Source organism: Neopsephotus bourkii, unplaced genomic scaffold (genome assembly GCF_033783945.1).
Source record: "Neopsephotus bourkii isolate Nb327-2 ecotype Australia unplaced genomic scaffold, CSIRO-AGI_Nbou_v1 NB_259, whole genome shotgun sequence".
Taxonomy (NCBI): domain Eukaryota; kingdom Metazoa; phylum Chordata; class Aves; order Psittaciformes; family Psittacidae; genus Neopsephotus; species Neopsephotus bourkii.
This window is the reverse complement of record NW_026900768.1, coordinates 1,939,291-1,954,119: the sequence shown is the minus strand read 5'-3', so window position 1 is coordinate 1,954,119 and position 14,829 is coordinate 1,939,291. Positions and strand designations below refer to the sequence as shown.

Genomic DNA, 14,829 nt, shown 5'->3' with positions numbered 1-14,829 from the left:
ATTACCACAGTTTAGCTTGGCCTTAGGTGACCTTTGCTACTGCCCTCGATGTATTTTTTGGCAGAGTAGCAGTGAGTGGCACTAATTTGGCCCTCTTCCTGAAAAGTCTGCAGAACTGTGGGGCTTGCTTCAAGCATCCTTCTTTTCCAGCACGAAAGTCTTGACGTGTTAATGCGGAGCTCTTGTCCGTCCATCGCTTCTTCGGCAAACATGCTTTCTTGTGGAGGCGGCCTGCTGTAGCATACTGTGATGTTCCCAATTGATTTTCTCTCATTGGCAATACTAATGGGTAAATCCTTAGCAGTCAGCAACAGTAGGAGCTGTGCTCAAGATAACCATTGTGCTCCAGCTAGTGGAAAGCAGGGGGTGCTTTGCAATTAGGAATTAATATTCAAATGCTTCTGGGGGAAAAAAGAAAAAAAGGATCACATTCCAGCCTCTTTGGGTCACAAAATGTCAGTCTGATAATGGCACCCACATCTCTGACTTTACTTACTGTCGGGGGAGAAAAAAACAGATTTATCTTTGACTGAACTTATTTATTTTTGGTTTTTTCTCAGCCTGTGCAATTGTAATTAATGTTAAGACACTCTTTAAAACAAGGGATTTATTATAATGCAAGGGTGAGGATGGCTTCTATTGACCTTTTCCTCTGCTGGAGTTTCAGTGTTTTAGTATGTGCTGCTTGCACTGGAAAGAATTTATAATCACAGGGCTGTCAAAGACAGCCATTGTTCTCCCTGCTCTGAACATGTGGGTCAGCTACAAGTGCTTTCATATCCCCCAGAGCCAGGAGCTGGCAAAGAGTAAAGAGCACAACTGAATTCTTCTGAGGCATCAGGAAAAGCGTTTTGCATATTTTTCATTGCTGATTGCTTGAGAAAGACATCCCTCTTTCATAACAGGAATTTCTCTTCAAGGTAGAGGGAGGCTGGGACACACTGCTTCATTATTTTGCCGAGCTGAAGCAGCAACAGCAAATGCTGTCTGCTGGTGTCCCAGACAGATACAATAGATGGGCAAGGGGAGGGGGGGGATCTTTTGGAAAGCAGTAGACTTAAACCTGATGCAAGCACAATGTTAAAACTGTAGTCCCTTTGCCTGTGCTATGGACTATGGACGACAAGTTAAGTTTCAGGTTACTTTCAGTTTTGATCACTTTATTAACTTGCCTATTGCAACTTTTTCTCAGGTCATTGTACTAAATGAGTTGGGGTTTTCTCTTAATCAGCATAAAATTGGGGTTTATTGCAGGCTTGCACTTTTGTTTTGAAGGTGCAAAGGAGAAAAAAATAAGGAAACCTATTTGGGGGGAGGGTATTTTTAGTATTTGGGAAGGTGCTTTGTTTTCTGATGTGTAATGGATCTCACGGGTATGTCAGTGGCTTCTTTATGAAGAGGTACCTGCTGTGCATCCCTGTAGGAAACAGAGGATATTGAGAGCCCAAAGCGCAGCATTCGCGACAGCGGCTATATAGACTGCTGGGACTCTGAACGCAGCGATTCCCTCTCCCCGCCTCGCCACGGCAGAGATGATTCCTTTGACAGTCTGGACTCCTTTGGCTCCCGCTCGCAGCAGACACCATCTCCAGATGTAGTGCTCAGAGGGAGCAGCGATGGTAAGTACCGGTCACAATGTGGCACATGCATAACATTGTGGTATGTAATGAACATTTCTGGAGCAAATGCACCATTCAGGAGTGGGACACAGCCTCTAATCTGATGGGTGAACTTCTCTGTGAATGCTGATTTGTGCTCCCTGAAGTTTAGATGACTTTGCCAACAACTTACTTGAAGTCTGTCTCAGCTAGGATAGCGTAGCATTGGAAAATGAGTTACATCACTGCAGTATGATTTTATGATGAGAAGAGTGATTTTCTGGGTTACGGTGTAAGAGGATGTTATGCAGACTCATTTTAACTTATAAACTAACCTGGAACAAGAAATAAAACTCAGGACAAGGGAAATATGGAATTGAATAAAATGTTTGCCTAAGTAAACCCTGGGCAGAAAAATGAAGTAGAAATATCTCAAAAACTTGACAAAGTTTTGAAGTCTGATGTACAGCATTTTACTGAATATCCTATTTGTTTTCATGGTATTTAGAAAACTGTGTACATTAATAGCTCCCAGCATCAGAGTTGTGGCCATCTTTGTACACCTTTGAGTGAAGACATGCAGCTGTAATCTTACAGAAAGAGTGCTGTTTTTCTGCCTTTCTTCTCTGATTCCCAGGGTCTTCCAGGGGCTTCTAAACTCAGTGTGCTGTGTGAGGGGGGATTTGCTAGGGGTAAGTGTGAAGCATGCACTTAGGTTACCTGTTGGGATCAGGATTCTAGTACACAATAAAAGGATGCTTGATTAAGGCTCCCTTTGTGTGGCTACTTTCCTGATGAATGGATGAATCAGTCGTACTTCATCATCAGATGAAGTTACGTTCCACACATGAATCACTTCTCCTTTGTAATGTTATTTATTTAATATATAAAAAAAAAAAAAAAAGGAAGGGCAGAAACACTTTTTGGTAGGAACCAGATGTTCATACTGCTCTTGGCAGTGTGAAAGAAACTGGTGCTAATCATAACCGGACGCATGAGAGATTTCCTGAGTTGATGGGAAACTCCTTAAAACTGAAAAGCTGGCAGGGAGAGTTGGTATCACAGCTGAATTAAGAACTAGCTGTGGAGAAAGTAGGGCTAGGATCTGCTCTGCTGTTTTGAGTGGCCTGTGGTACTGGGGCCATTGCTGGTTGACCATCCAGAGCCAGCTACCGGGGCTGATTCCCTGAAGCAGCCTCATGCCCTCTGACACTGAGCAGAGCACAGTCTCCAGTGTATGAAACACTTTTCTGCCTTCCCAAATGAGACGAAGTGTGGTGTTGGCAAATAGAAACACCTCACATGTTCTAATTAAGAAGTGTTGCTCCATTCTGGTGATCAAGGAGTGTCCAGTGTCGCTGCCTACTTGGAGCTGGTGGACAGCCAGTTACATACATCCTGTAGCTGCTTCCTAATACAGCTGCTGCCCTATTCGCAGATTTTAGGAAGGTTCTGTGGTTGGTTGGTTGCCACAGCTAAGACATACCATCTTCTCACATTCTTGAGTCCATAACAAACACAAAATAAGAAGCAAGCGTACAAAGCTTTTTCTTAAAAATTAGTCTTTTAAGCATATCCAAGACCCAGGGTGCATGCAGATGTGTGCTCATGTATGACTTGAGAGCCAACCCTTTCTAATGGGTCCTATTTTCCCTGCTTGCTGTTGCCATAACTTCACAGCTGTCTCCTCTAAGAGTTGCAGGTGAGGTGTAGCTTGGCTGACCTTTTTTCTGTCAAACCTTTTTTGTGCCCCCAGCAGGCCAGTGTTTCGCCTAGCTGCACGTACTTTCTGATAGAAGTAATGTATATGAAAAGCTGGATAGAGTAAAAGGTCCTGCTTGCATTATTCCTCTCTGCTTTCAGACAGGAGCTGATTTAAGTGATCCTAAGGTGATGATTACTTTAGGTGGAAGTAATAAATAATACTACCTTCACAAATGTACCTGTGATTGGCCCCACTCTTTAGGAACTGCTCTGGTGTCCCTTAACAAAAAGCAAACAAAACCAGGGGTAAGTAGAAGAGTTTGTTTAAGACACAGTAGAATTGCAGACTGACCTGCCCATAGAGTTGCTAATGTACTCAGGCATGAATAAAATCCTCTGCTTGGACAGCAGTTGTGTGTGGATCCTTGTATGAAGGATCTGTGCATGTCTGTGGTGTGTACCTGCTTGTTACAGGTTGTGGAAACTGATGGAAATGTCTTCCTCTACTTGGAAATTCAGAACAACAAAGTTAAGGTCGTAAATGTAGAGCACGGCTGCATCTTCCATTTGGTACTTTGAATTCAAGTGCTTTTTTGCAAATTTGAGTGGAAAGTAATTTCAGTACTAAATATGAATAAAGAAGTTGTCTTTGAAGTGCTCAACTTGGGGATGCTGGTAGATACATCAGTAATGAGGGAGAGGAATCTGTTTTGCTGCTGTGGATATCTATTGCAGCATTGCTGTCTGCTGGTTCAAGACTGATTTTTGTGTGATACACAAATAAAGAGCAGAACAAAGTCAAAAGCAAACAGATTTCCAAGTAACAGTAAGGGATCTTCATTTTCTTTTAGCTACTCTGCAGCTCTGCTCAGTCTAGTGATACTACAGCTCTTCAAACCTCAGCTGTCCTCAGACATCTGTGATTCTGTGGTTGTCTCCAATTTTGCTTAGACACAAACTCAGGTTACCAGTCTTGGTGCCACTTATCATATGCTCTTAACAAAAATTGCTCAAGCAAAAGATTACTGGCAAAAAGTACATTGTGGTTTTGTCTAACTAGCTCATTTCCATTGTCTTGTCTTTTCTTGCTGTTCCCTTTCACTCTTCTTCATCTCTCTCCAAGCAAATATGGCTCAAGTTGCTGCAAAAGCTCTTTGCAAATAACATTCCTAGCATATTTAGACCTCTTTTCCTTCCTCCACTTTGAATTATGCACACATGCTACTTGTGATTTTTATTATTTCATTGTTTTCAGTTTTTCATTAGGTAGCTCACTGAATTAGCTAGTAATTTACTAGTGTGGTGAACTAGCAAGAGTACACAACCTGGGTGGCTTCCCCTCACCCCAAAAAGGGGAATAGCTATTGCAATTGCTCATGCAAGTGTTGCAAAGGAGCCAAGGGCCAGAGGCACCCGTTGCCCCAAAGCTGGGAGCAGATCTGAATGCTGGTGGAAGAAATGGCTCAATTTCACTCATCAAACTAGGACTTGTGGTGATGTTACTTATACTGCTGGGAGAGAACTATTTACGTAGCTTCTTTGTGAATTACTTGAAAAGGCTTATGATGGTTCAGGAAATCTAGTGAATGTCGATGAAGTGCCTTCCAAAAAATGCCTATGAGGGCACTTCCACTACAAATGCTCTTTAAGGTATTTGTTCTACCACTGGGACTTTTGTTTTCAAGTTGGAAAAGTCCAACCCCACCAAAATGGGTTGTAAATATCAGGAGGCTTTGAACAAAAATTTTGAGCAAAATAAAGGAGTCACTCAGCTCTGTTGACCATATTCTGTGTAACTCTCTTTTCCTCTCTCACTTTATTTGCTTTGCCAGAAAGTATTCTTCAGTCTTTGTGATACTGATATAAACTCTAAATCCCGAGACCCCTTCTCTCTCTTCTTGTACCTTTCCATCTAAGGGTCAAGTCCCTCTGTCTATTTTGCAGTGTGCTAGACTGATTGACCAAGAAACCAGTGAGACTGGAGAGAGACCATCTGAGATTTATAGTTTATAGCAGCTGATGTTTATCCTCAGATTTTGATCAAAGTCAGTGAATAACTGTCTTTGATCAAAATCTGATGGGTGCATTCAAATTGACATTAATATGTGTGTGTAGAAGCATCAATGGATTCCTGCCATTCTGTAAATATATGGCATGCAGCCCTTTTTTGCTTGAGCATATGCTATGCATATGAAACTCAAGAGTGTGAATCAGGTCAAAAGTACCTATAGGTACAGCTAGGAGTTATTCGGGCTTTAGTCAGGTAAGCTTCTGTAGCTGTACTGTGTAATTGGTAAATAGGGCTTAATCTGACCCTGAGTTTTTTTGTTTGACCTATGGCTAAAGATGAGTTTTTGAGGGGTAGAAAAGAAAGGTTGATGGAAAAAAAAAGTTTACTCTCTGTGTAGATATTATGGCTACTACCTTCAGTGGCTGATTTTAAAATACAGATACAGGTAGAAGTGGCCTTATTTTTTGGTGCTCACATACTAAGTGCTATTTTTTGGTGATGTCTTTTGTGATTTATAATTTTTTTTTAATGGATGAAAGTGAAGAGGAATTTTTTTTCTCCCTTCACACTAGGGAGAGGAAGTGACTCGGAAACAGACCTGCCACACAGAAAGATGCCAGATGTGAAAAAAGATGATATGTTGGCGCGGCGGACCTCACACGGTGAACCTAAGTCAGCTGTGCCTTTTAACCAGTACCTCCCAAACAAGAGTAATCAGACTTTCTACATACCTGCTCCACTTCGGAAAAAGAAAGCTGAACGGGAAGAGTATCGAAAGAGCTGGAGCACAGCAACTTCTCCACTAGGAGACAGACCTTTCAGGTAAGACTGGCCTATTCAACCTCTCTCTTCGTCAGTAATGATGCTTTACCACTTGCCCGATTTTCATTCTTTTCATAAGCCATATGAAGCTGTAGTAAATCTCTTGCTGAGATGATACTGAGAAATTGTTTGTAGCAATTGGCAAAGGTGGTAGAAAAGCAGTAAGTGGAAAGTCATTGTCTTGATGTCATCATTTACCATGCAATACAATGTATAGCTTGTGTTTGACAAAGATGTTGGTTAATGTAAGCACCATTGATGTTGACTCAAATCCACAACTGGACAAATATGTTCTGGGTGATCTGTCTCAGTTCTCAAGACAGTTACTCATTGACAAACAGTACTTGTAAGTAGCGTGTGATGTATTCAATCAAAATAGGTAACATTTTTTGCTCTGTTGTTTTTTTTTTAATCAATTTATTTTTATGTTGTATTCTGTACACCAGTACAATTTATCTTGCTGTGACGTGTTTCTGCATGCTGGTTTTGTCAACTGTTAGTTCACTTTCTGAATTGGCCTAAGAGGCAACTTCTATTAATGAGCATAATTCTCTTCCCACATCATTTATCAGAATATCACTTGGCGTCTTGATATCAACAAAATGTGCTTATAATAAATAAGTGTATGTGTTTCAGGCACAGCATACATTAAACTACCTTGTATAATTCACTAGCAAACCCCACCCTGAAACCATAGAAGAAGAACAGAATGAGACATCAGGACTGTGTGAAAAGGAGAAAGTGAGCTCCATGGCTCCTGAGGCAAACTCCCTTAAAAGTCAAGTAGGTTTGAATCAAAATGAAGGAAATTCCATAGACCAGTCTTCTTCATGTAGTGCAAAAGAAACATCAGCACCCAAGGGAAAAGATGCAGAAGAGATGAAAAAGTTAAGAAGGCTCGAGCAAGCTGGCATTACGGTCATGTCAGCAGCCCAGCGTTATGGCAGGTTAGCCCAGCGGTGTGGGAAATTGTGCACGCTGCACATTTTTAGGATTGGCTGAAGTGTGTGTTTCCTCGATCTGCTGTGATTTCACTTCTCCTAACAAAAGCCCAGTCTGCTAAGCACTCACAATTACTAGTGAAGGTCTTGGTCTGAAAAGGCTTGTGATGTGGCAGCTGTGGACTGCAGAGTTGTATGATGCTAACTGCATTTGTGCTGAGAAATTTTATCGTCTTACAAGTATAATGTAAACAGACTCCAAGAAAACTACACAGACAACTTGTCACCTTCCACCTAATGCTTTCTTGCATTTAAAAAAAAATACAATACATTAAAAATGTCTTGTTTAGGTGAAGTTTTGAAACTTACTTCACTTGTTGCCAATGGGATTGTTTAATTTTATGAACTACACTTCTTAGGTGATTAAGAATTTCAGCTGTGTTAATAAATGATGCATTTCTTTTTAATGGCAGGAACTATAAAGTACTTGTTAACACATGTACCAGTTAAAGCATGGAGGCATAGTTCAGCAATCATAATTTGACTGATTTTGGCATGGAGTATCAGTAGTTATTCACTTATTACCTGTGTTATTTATTTTTGGATGTTGTTCAATTTCGTTATTTCCTGTTCTTTAACTCAAAAGCTGAATGATGGCTAGGCTCACTGCCTGTGCCTTTCCATCATCTGATATCAGATCCTTATGACAATTCTCATTTTTCTCATGGGGATGGCCTGCAAAGCAGAGTTTTAACCAACATGTCAGAAGACTAGGCTCTTATAAATTATCAAAATGCTTTGGCTAAAGGGTAAGTGTTAAATCTCCTCCTGGCCAAAACATTTTATTTTGAATTGTAGGGTGAATTTCTGGACAGTGAGTAGTTTGGAAGATAGATATGGATCTATAGTCTGGACTTTGAAATATAGTAGCAAAAAGTACAGCTCTTATGTGATAGAGCTTGTTTATAGACACAGTGGAGCTTGTCTGTAGCCATATACAGGTGTGTCATACGCATACAATCACAGTATATTCAGTGTCATATATCTTCTTCTCAGGTTTGCTTCACTGCTGTCAAGCTGTTATGAACCAGTGTTTATGTATGGTTGTGGGGCAGTACTTTAGCAAAGCCAGATACTAATAGAGAACTACTATCTGTCATAAATTAGTCCTTCAAACTCAATCAGGAATCCATAAACCGCTAGAATATTAGCATACTCCTGTTCTGAACCCAAGGCTGTAGTACTAGCCTTGGTAGTAATGTACATTAGCTAGTAATGCAGTAATAGCTTGTGTTGTACAGTGCACAGCAAACAGTGCTGTTTGCATTTGCATTTGAAGGATGCCCACCCCATTGAGAGTCCCCTTTCCAACCCTGTGTTTAATCCAGTGGCTTGATTGCCATGAAAGAAGCACATGTGATCAAATGTGTGGTTCTTTGGCAGGGAATTGGGTCTCCTCTTTCCTTGTGCAGTCTGTTGTTCTGAGAGGCCAGAAGGAGAAGGGAGGCAAAATAACAAGCCATTTTCCTTCCTGGCTCTCAGTGGAAGCATCTTGTGGAATCTGGCAGCTGGAGGAAGGAAGAGATGTTGTTTGTCTGCCCCAGCTCTGAGGGTCAAAGAGCAGAGCTTTGTAGCCTAAGCTTCACCATAGTGAAGTAGGAGCCTGCCCCTGGGGACTGTTGGAAAACACAGCAAAGGCACTGGGGTTAGAGGTCTGTTAGGAAAATTATTTGTATGTGTAAGTGGAAGAATGGTGGGTGAAGAGAAGGGAAGAATTTAGTAGTGACACTTTAGGATGCAAGGGAGCCATTTAATCATCTTTCTTAATGTCTCATTGTCGTTCCTTGTTCTTTAAACTTCTCCATTTTCTCTCTCTTCTTGACATCAAATTCAAATTTCCATGCACTAATGACACTGAGCAACTCTCATTCCATCTGGTTTCTGTATTCTGATTAATTTTTTCTTTCACCTCTTTTTCCCTGATCTCTCTATGATAGAAGCCTCTTTTTTTACCTGAGGTTGTCAGTTTAATTCCAGTTCCTCTGAGTTGTTTACAGGCTGTTTCCTCTCAACGTATTGACCTCTGGAGGACACCTACTGTGACTTTGAGTTCTACAAGGCATCTAATTGTTCCTAAAGCTGAAACTCAGTAGGGACCTATCTGGGTCCAGAACAGGAAGGATTTGAACTTGTATGCAAATGTATTTTTTGCTTGGAATCTAAGTACTTCTCTCCATTGGTGTAGCATGTTGCAGGAAAAGGCTCGATTAAACTAGATGCTATACAAATGCATGTCAGAAAGCATTACCCCTTCTCAAAGGAGCATATTGTCTCTACAGCATGTTGTTTTATTGACGTGTGATCCTCCTTGCTTGCTTATTGTCTGCATCTGTCTCTTATTTACACTGTTGTATCTGAAAGGTAAGGATCAGATACATGGAGATTCCTTAAAAAGAGGATAATCAGGTGTGCTGTAATAGATAATGGAGAGGAGGATGTAAGAGAGAAATGTGAGCAAACATTTTTTGCATGTTTGTTGCAGAAGGGAAATGGATTTTTGACAGTGTGTAAGCATGCAAAACCCTTTTATTGTTTTAAAATGCTGTATAGGGATTCACAGGCCTGTATGAGACCCTGCTAAAGGGAGTGCAAATGCCTACAGTCTGACACCTGCTGTACCAGCATAGACCTGGGTGCTGTTTCTGCAGGGGCTGGAGCTGGGTGTGCAAGAACAACTTGCAAATCTGCTGGGAGTTCTGGTCCATTGCAAGCTTCAGATCCACAGTCTTTGCTACCTCTATGGTAAATTTGCCTTAAAAAACATTTTTGAGAACATCACAAACTGATTCAGGAGACCCCAAAACATCACAGCTGGTCTCTGATTCCATTAAAAACAAAATGTAAATGAATGGAAAACATACTTGACCTAGAAACTGATAGCTGAAGTCTAGTTACATACTGAAAGCTCAAAGTTTTCCTTTTTTTTATTGCAGTGAACTCATAGTTGCTCTTTCGGGTGTTATAAGTCACTATTTCTTTGTTGCCAAAACCACCCTTCTTGGAAATGCTGCATTTGATGCTCTCAAGCTTCAGTAGGATTGGCAGGCATGAGGTTGAAAAATACAACAGTTTTTACTGAGTAATCACTCAGTTATAGCTCTTAAAAACTAAGCGTACAAACAAGCCTAACCAGCTCAGTAAAGTCATTGATTTTCATTTAAGAAGTAAATATAAACAAAATTTAATGGAGTATTGTGTTATTTTATACATGCCCTTTATGTCCAGGCTTCTGAAAATTATTTCCAGATTATTATATTTCAGAAAATGGTGGTGGTACCTGTAGTAAAGTCTGATTGAAATAAAAATAAGTTAATCATATATACCCTGACTTATCTGGGAGAAAAACTACGTTAATTGTACGTACCCTGGCTTATCTGGGAGAAGAAGTCCCAGCATATATGACTTAGATAACTATTTTCCTTTGTGCCTAAAACATTAGGCACGGTGTATCTACTTTAGATCAGTATATTTTCTTTAAGGTTTTCATATTCTTGCAGTGGGGTGGAGGGGGGAACTGAAAATGTCTTAGGACACCATGAAGCAAAATCAGACTCTTTCCCTGGTGGTATTCTTGCATTTACTGTATTGCAGGTTTAAAAAGCAGATTGGATTTGGGCAAATTACGCTTGTGTATTTAAAACCTGTGGTTTAGAATTGAGTTACGTAACATACCTGTCCAGCAGTGAAATTTGAACCTGAAGGTGACCTTGTAGGGTTATTGTCATTGGTGTATACAAGAGTCAACATGCTTAATAAAGTTATTACCACATTCCCTTATGGAAGAAAGAGTGATGGAAGACTGTTGTAGTGTTGTTCTAAGTGAAGGCTAAGGAATTGGACCACCCTAGCTGATGGAGAATGTATGCAAAGAGTTCAGAAGCACAAAGCCACCTATTCCAGCTGTTTCTGAAGCTGTTGTGAACGGAGATGCTGATGAGGGAGAGGGACAGCAGTTCCCTTTGGAGCACCATGGGCTAGTGTTGTCTGTTGCTTTAAATGAAATCTCAGTCCTTCAGAGATACCTAAGAAAGAAGTTGCCTTTGGCTACTTTGAGAGCAATCTCTCCACATTGCTAACTGGAGTTCCTGTGCATTGCAACATAGCAAGGTGAAGGCAGGCAGATTCATATTGCTGCTCTGTCCTCTGAGCCTGAGCCAGGCTTACCTGTTCAGGATGGTTTACCTCTTCCCCATAACTATTTCCAAAAACTGTGTTCAACAGTACTTTGAAAGGGCAGCTGAGGCCACAAAATAAGTGGTGTGTAGAGCAGGCTTGCAGGGCTTTAAAATGTTTTAAAAACAAGCTAATTATAACACTACCATTTCTTTTTTTTTTATATTATAGAAACTCAATGCAACCCCTGAACTGTTTAGATTTCCTTTCTTAATGTCAGTCTGCTTAATCTTTTGTGATACTCTCTTTTTCTCTTGGTATATCAAGGTGTGCTATATGAAAGGAAATGCAAGATATTTGCAGCCTACAAAAGTACTGCATGGAGCAGTGTACTGCTTAATATCCAACTTCCTAAATTATCAATAAATGCGATTTTCACTTTTAAATGTGAGAGTCGCCTAACTCTTGCCATCTGTCATTTCAGTTTGCTTAAGAGTATTGACTGTTACAAGTTAAAATAAGCTTAATCTTTCTGGGCACCAGCTGTCAAGGGTCTTTATTGTAATCTTCAGTAACATCAAGGCTGTGTTGGTATCAGTCACATTTCTGACCAAAGCAGATGGCAGTGTGTTGCAGCATGCCAGTATCATTGAGTACTGATGCTGTCACTGTAGCTATTGTATGTCAGCACTGGCATAGAGGTCTTATTCTGGGAGGAAGGGAAGGTTAGTTAGGGAAAGAATCAAGAATGGATGTGTGTGAGAAGAAAAGCAGTTAAGAATATTAGGGCAAGCAGCCTCAGTTATTACTCAAGTCTTCTAAAAAACCAGAGCCATTAAGAAGAAAAAGTGCCAAATCTCTGCTCTTTTAGGATTCAGCAATGTTGGCCAGGGATCAGGTATTTGCATCAAATCTCTTTCTTTGTTTGAAGTGTTCAAGAAGTTTAATACTGCCATTTACAGTACTACATTCACTGCATCTAGTATTTTAAACTAGTTCTTACTGGTTCTTCTGGCTGTAGCTTAAATGCTGATTTTTTTGTGTCCTTGCTGATTTATTACTTGTATATGATAAGTTTTATATAGAGCAAAGCTTTGCCCAATCTAACAGCAGCCTTGAGCATATATGATAACTGTGCTTGTTTTATGACCTGAAGATGCGTGCTGCCACTGCCCTCTCCTCCCCTGATGCATCAAGAGCTTTATTTAATTCTGCTCTGTGTTAGTAAAAAGCCAACACGTGAAGACAACGGAAACATCCCAGACATCATCCTTCGCAAGGACAACCCCTTCATGACATGTTACCAAGGGAAGGATTCTGGTTCAGAAGATGAAGCATCCAGCAGAATTCCTGATTTAGAAAAGGATGACTTTGCCATCCGGAGAGCCAGAATGAATCAACCCAAACACATAGTTCCATTTGACTCCTTTTTAATTGGATCTTACACAAGTAAAGATAAAGGTAAACTGGAAGATGCTAAAAAGCCATTGCAGGTGGAAAAGCAGGAACATGCAAGGTGTGCATTCATAGTCTTTTTCTTTCTATTATAATGCTTAATTTCATATGGCTTATTGCTGTGTAGGACAAAAGCTGTTTTGGCTACAAAAAAAAACAAAAACCTAGAGGGTAAAATAAATGCAGAGGCTTTATCATAAAGTGAAACAAACATATAAAAAAGATGTAGATTACTAACTGTATGGTTTTTGTTAGAGTATCAGGACCAGGAACATAAATTGTCTGTGAGTGTAAATAACATTAACACTAGACAATTCTGTTATCTAAGCTCATGAGACACTTCATGAGCCTGAGCACCAGAGAATAAACTTAGAAGTTATGTTTCTGCATCTCATCTCTTTTCCTGAGCATTTTCAATGCATATGTTTGCATGCATTGTTTAATGCCCTTCTAATACTCTGCATAAAACATAGATTTAGATAAGGCTTTAGTTAAGGCCCTGAGTACGTATGCCTGCTCTTCTGCACTGAATTGCACATAGTTGTGCATAGTCCTAATGTTTCCTACACAGCATTGTTCTTGGCAGCGGAGCATGGGTTACAAGGTTTCAGCCTAGAAAATCTCTTCTTTCTTCTGCTCAGTAATACCGATCTTTAAGAAGTCACTGCACACAAGTATCTACTAGACACAGTTTCTTCAGGAAACAATTATATTTGTTCTATCTGTGCAAAGAGAACTGATCCTAGATAAAAACACTGCCTACACATTACAGTGGACCTTGACTGTAATAACTGATACATTCAGAAAGCTTCTCTTAATATTTAGTAGCTCTTTTCGTAATGCAATATGTGCCTTCAGTTGCTGGAATTTGATTACATTACCATTTTCTAATGACTAGTTTGGCACAGCATCTGAAGAGCACATAACCAAATTTTAATATTCTAATGCTAATGACATGACTCTAAGATCAAAGAACTTCTGTAGTATGTTTGCGAGCAAAACTTGAATCCCTTTGCTAACAATATGAAAATGAGATATTTGTAACTATTTAAGAGAAAGCTTATTGCAGAAATGCTTGCTACAGTAATAACATTAAGATTTTTCTTGCTAGGAATAGAAGTCAGATTAAGAAGTGGTCTCAACAGTGCATGGAGCAGGGTAGCATAGATGAGAGAGTTCAACTTCAAATGTTTATTTCCTAAAATTAATGTAAAACTAATCTTACAAATTCAGTTTTATCTTCTTGTGCTCTGAATCTCTTATACTGACACTGATGTATCATTGCTTCTTTGAAATATCTTTCTTGCTGAACTGGAATGTGCATTAAATTAGAAGACGACGGGTGCACATGGCATCAGTAAGGCAAATAGTGACAAGCAAAGAAAACCCACTTCTGCAAACTGAGAAGACTGAGTCAGAGAAGGAACAGCAGGTGAAAGAGCCTAATACTGAAAGACATGATTTGGCTAAACAGAAATGTCAAAGCACCCTTCCTCAGCTACGAGAAGATACGATTTTTGTGAATACCTCTATAACAAAAGCAGATCTGAAGACCTGGAAAAGATTGAAACTGTCAGGGGAGCCCAGGTATGGTTTCTGCCTACAGTCAGGATTGGCACCCTGGGAAGCATGTTTAGTTTGTCACAATCCAATGTGTGTGCTTGTGGTTTTAAACTTGAAGAATGCCTTGATGATAACCGGTCCTTACCTATTTCAGTTTTCAGGAGGAGTCCAAAATATGCATAGGGATGCTATCTATCATGAGATGAATATGTATCTATCATTTAGAGCATCATGCTAGTTTCATAGTTACTTCCCTGGTGGACACTCTGTCATATCAGAAAGGGCCCTCTTGCCTTGTGGCTCAACCCACTTTGAAGCTGCTTGAAGCTGAACAGCACAAAGGTCCAAGGGGCACCACTAACTCAGTAGCACAATGCTGCTGCTAGCCAAGCTATCTTCAGGACTTGGGACATTATACCTTAGGGGTATTACCTGAAGATCAGCATCTCTTTGCATTAATTGTGGCTATGCTGCTTTTGAGACCTGAGTTAATGTATCTTCATGGCATTGTACTCCAGTGCTGAGTAAATACACCAGTACTGTTTGTCACTGCAGCAGGGGT

At 40.2% G+C, this 14,829-nt stretch overlaps 1 protein-coding gene across 1 annotated transcript in view; it reads left to right on the top strand.

The window, feature by feature from the left end:
* The window catches only part of LIMCH1 (LIM and calponin homology domains 1), a 188,985-nt gene that overhangs the window by 121,869 nt on the left and 52,287 nt on the right, over positions 1-14,829 (top strand). Inside the window, exons 7-11 of the mRNA XM_061346178.1 lie at positions 1,424-1,619; positions 5,886-6,135; positions 6,810-7,082; positions 12,475-12,765; positions 14,037-14,291. Of these exons, the coding sequence (XP_061202162.1) occupies positions 1,424-1,619; positions 5,886-6,135; positions 6,810-7,082; positions 12,475-12,765; positions 14,037-14,291 (1,265 nt within the window). The remainder of the gene's footprint in view (positions 1-1,423; positions 1,620-5,885; positions 6,136-6,809; positions 7,083-12,474; positions 12,766-14,036; positions 14,292-14,829) is intronic.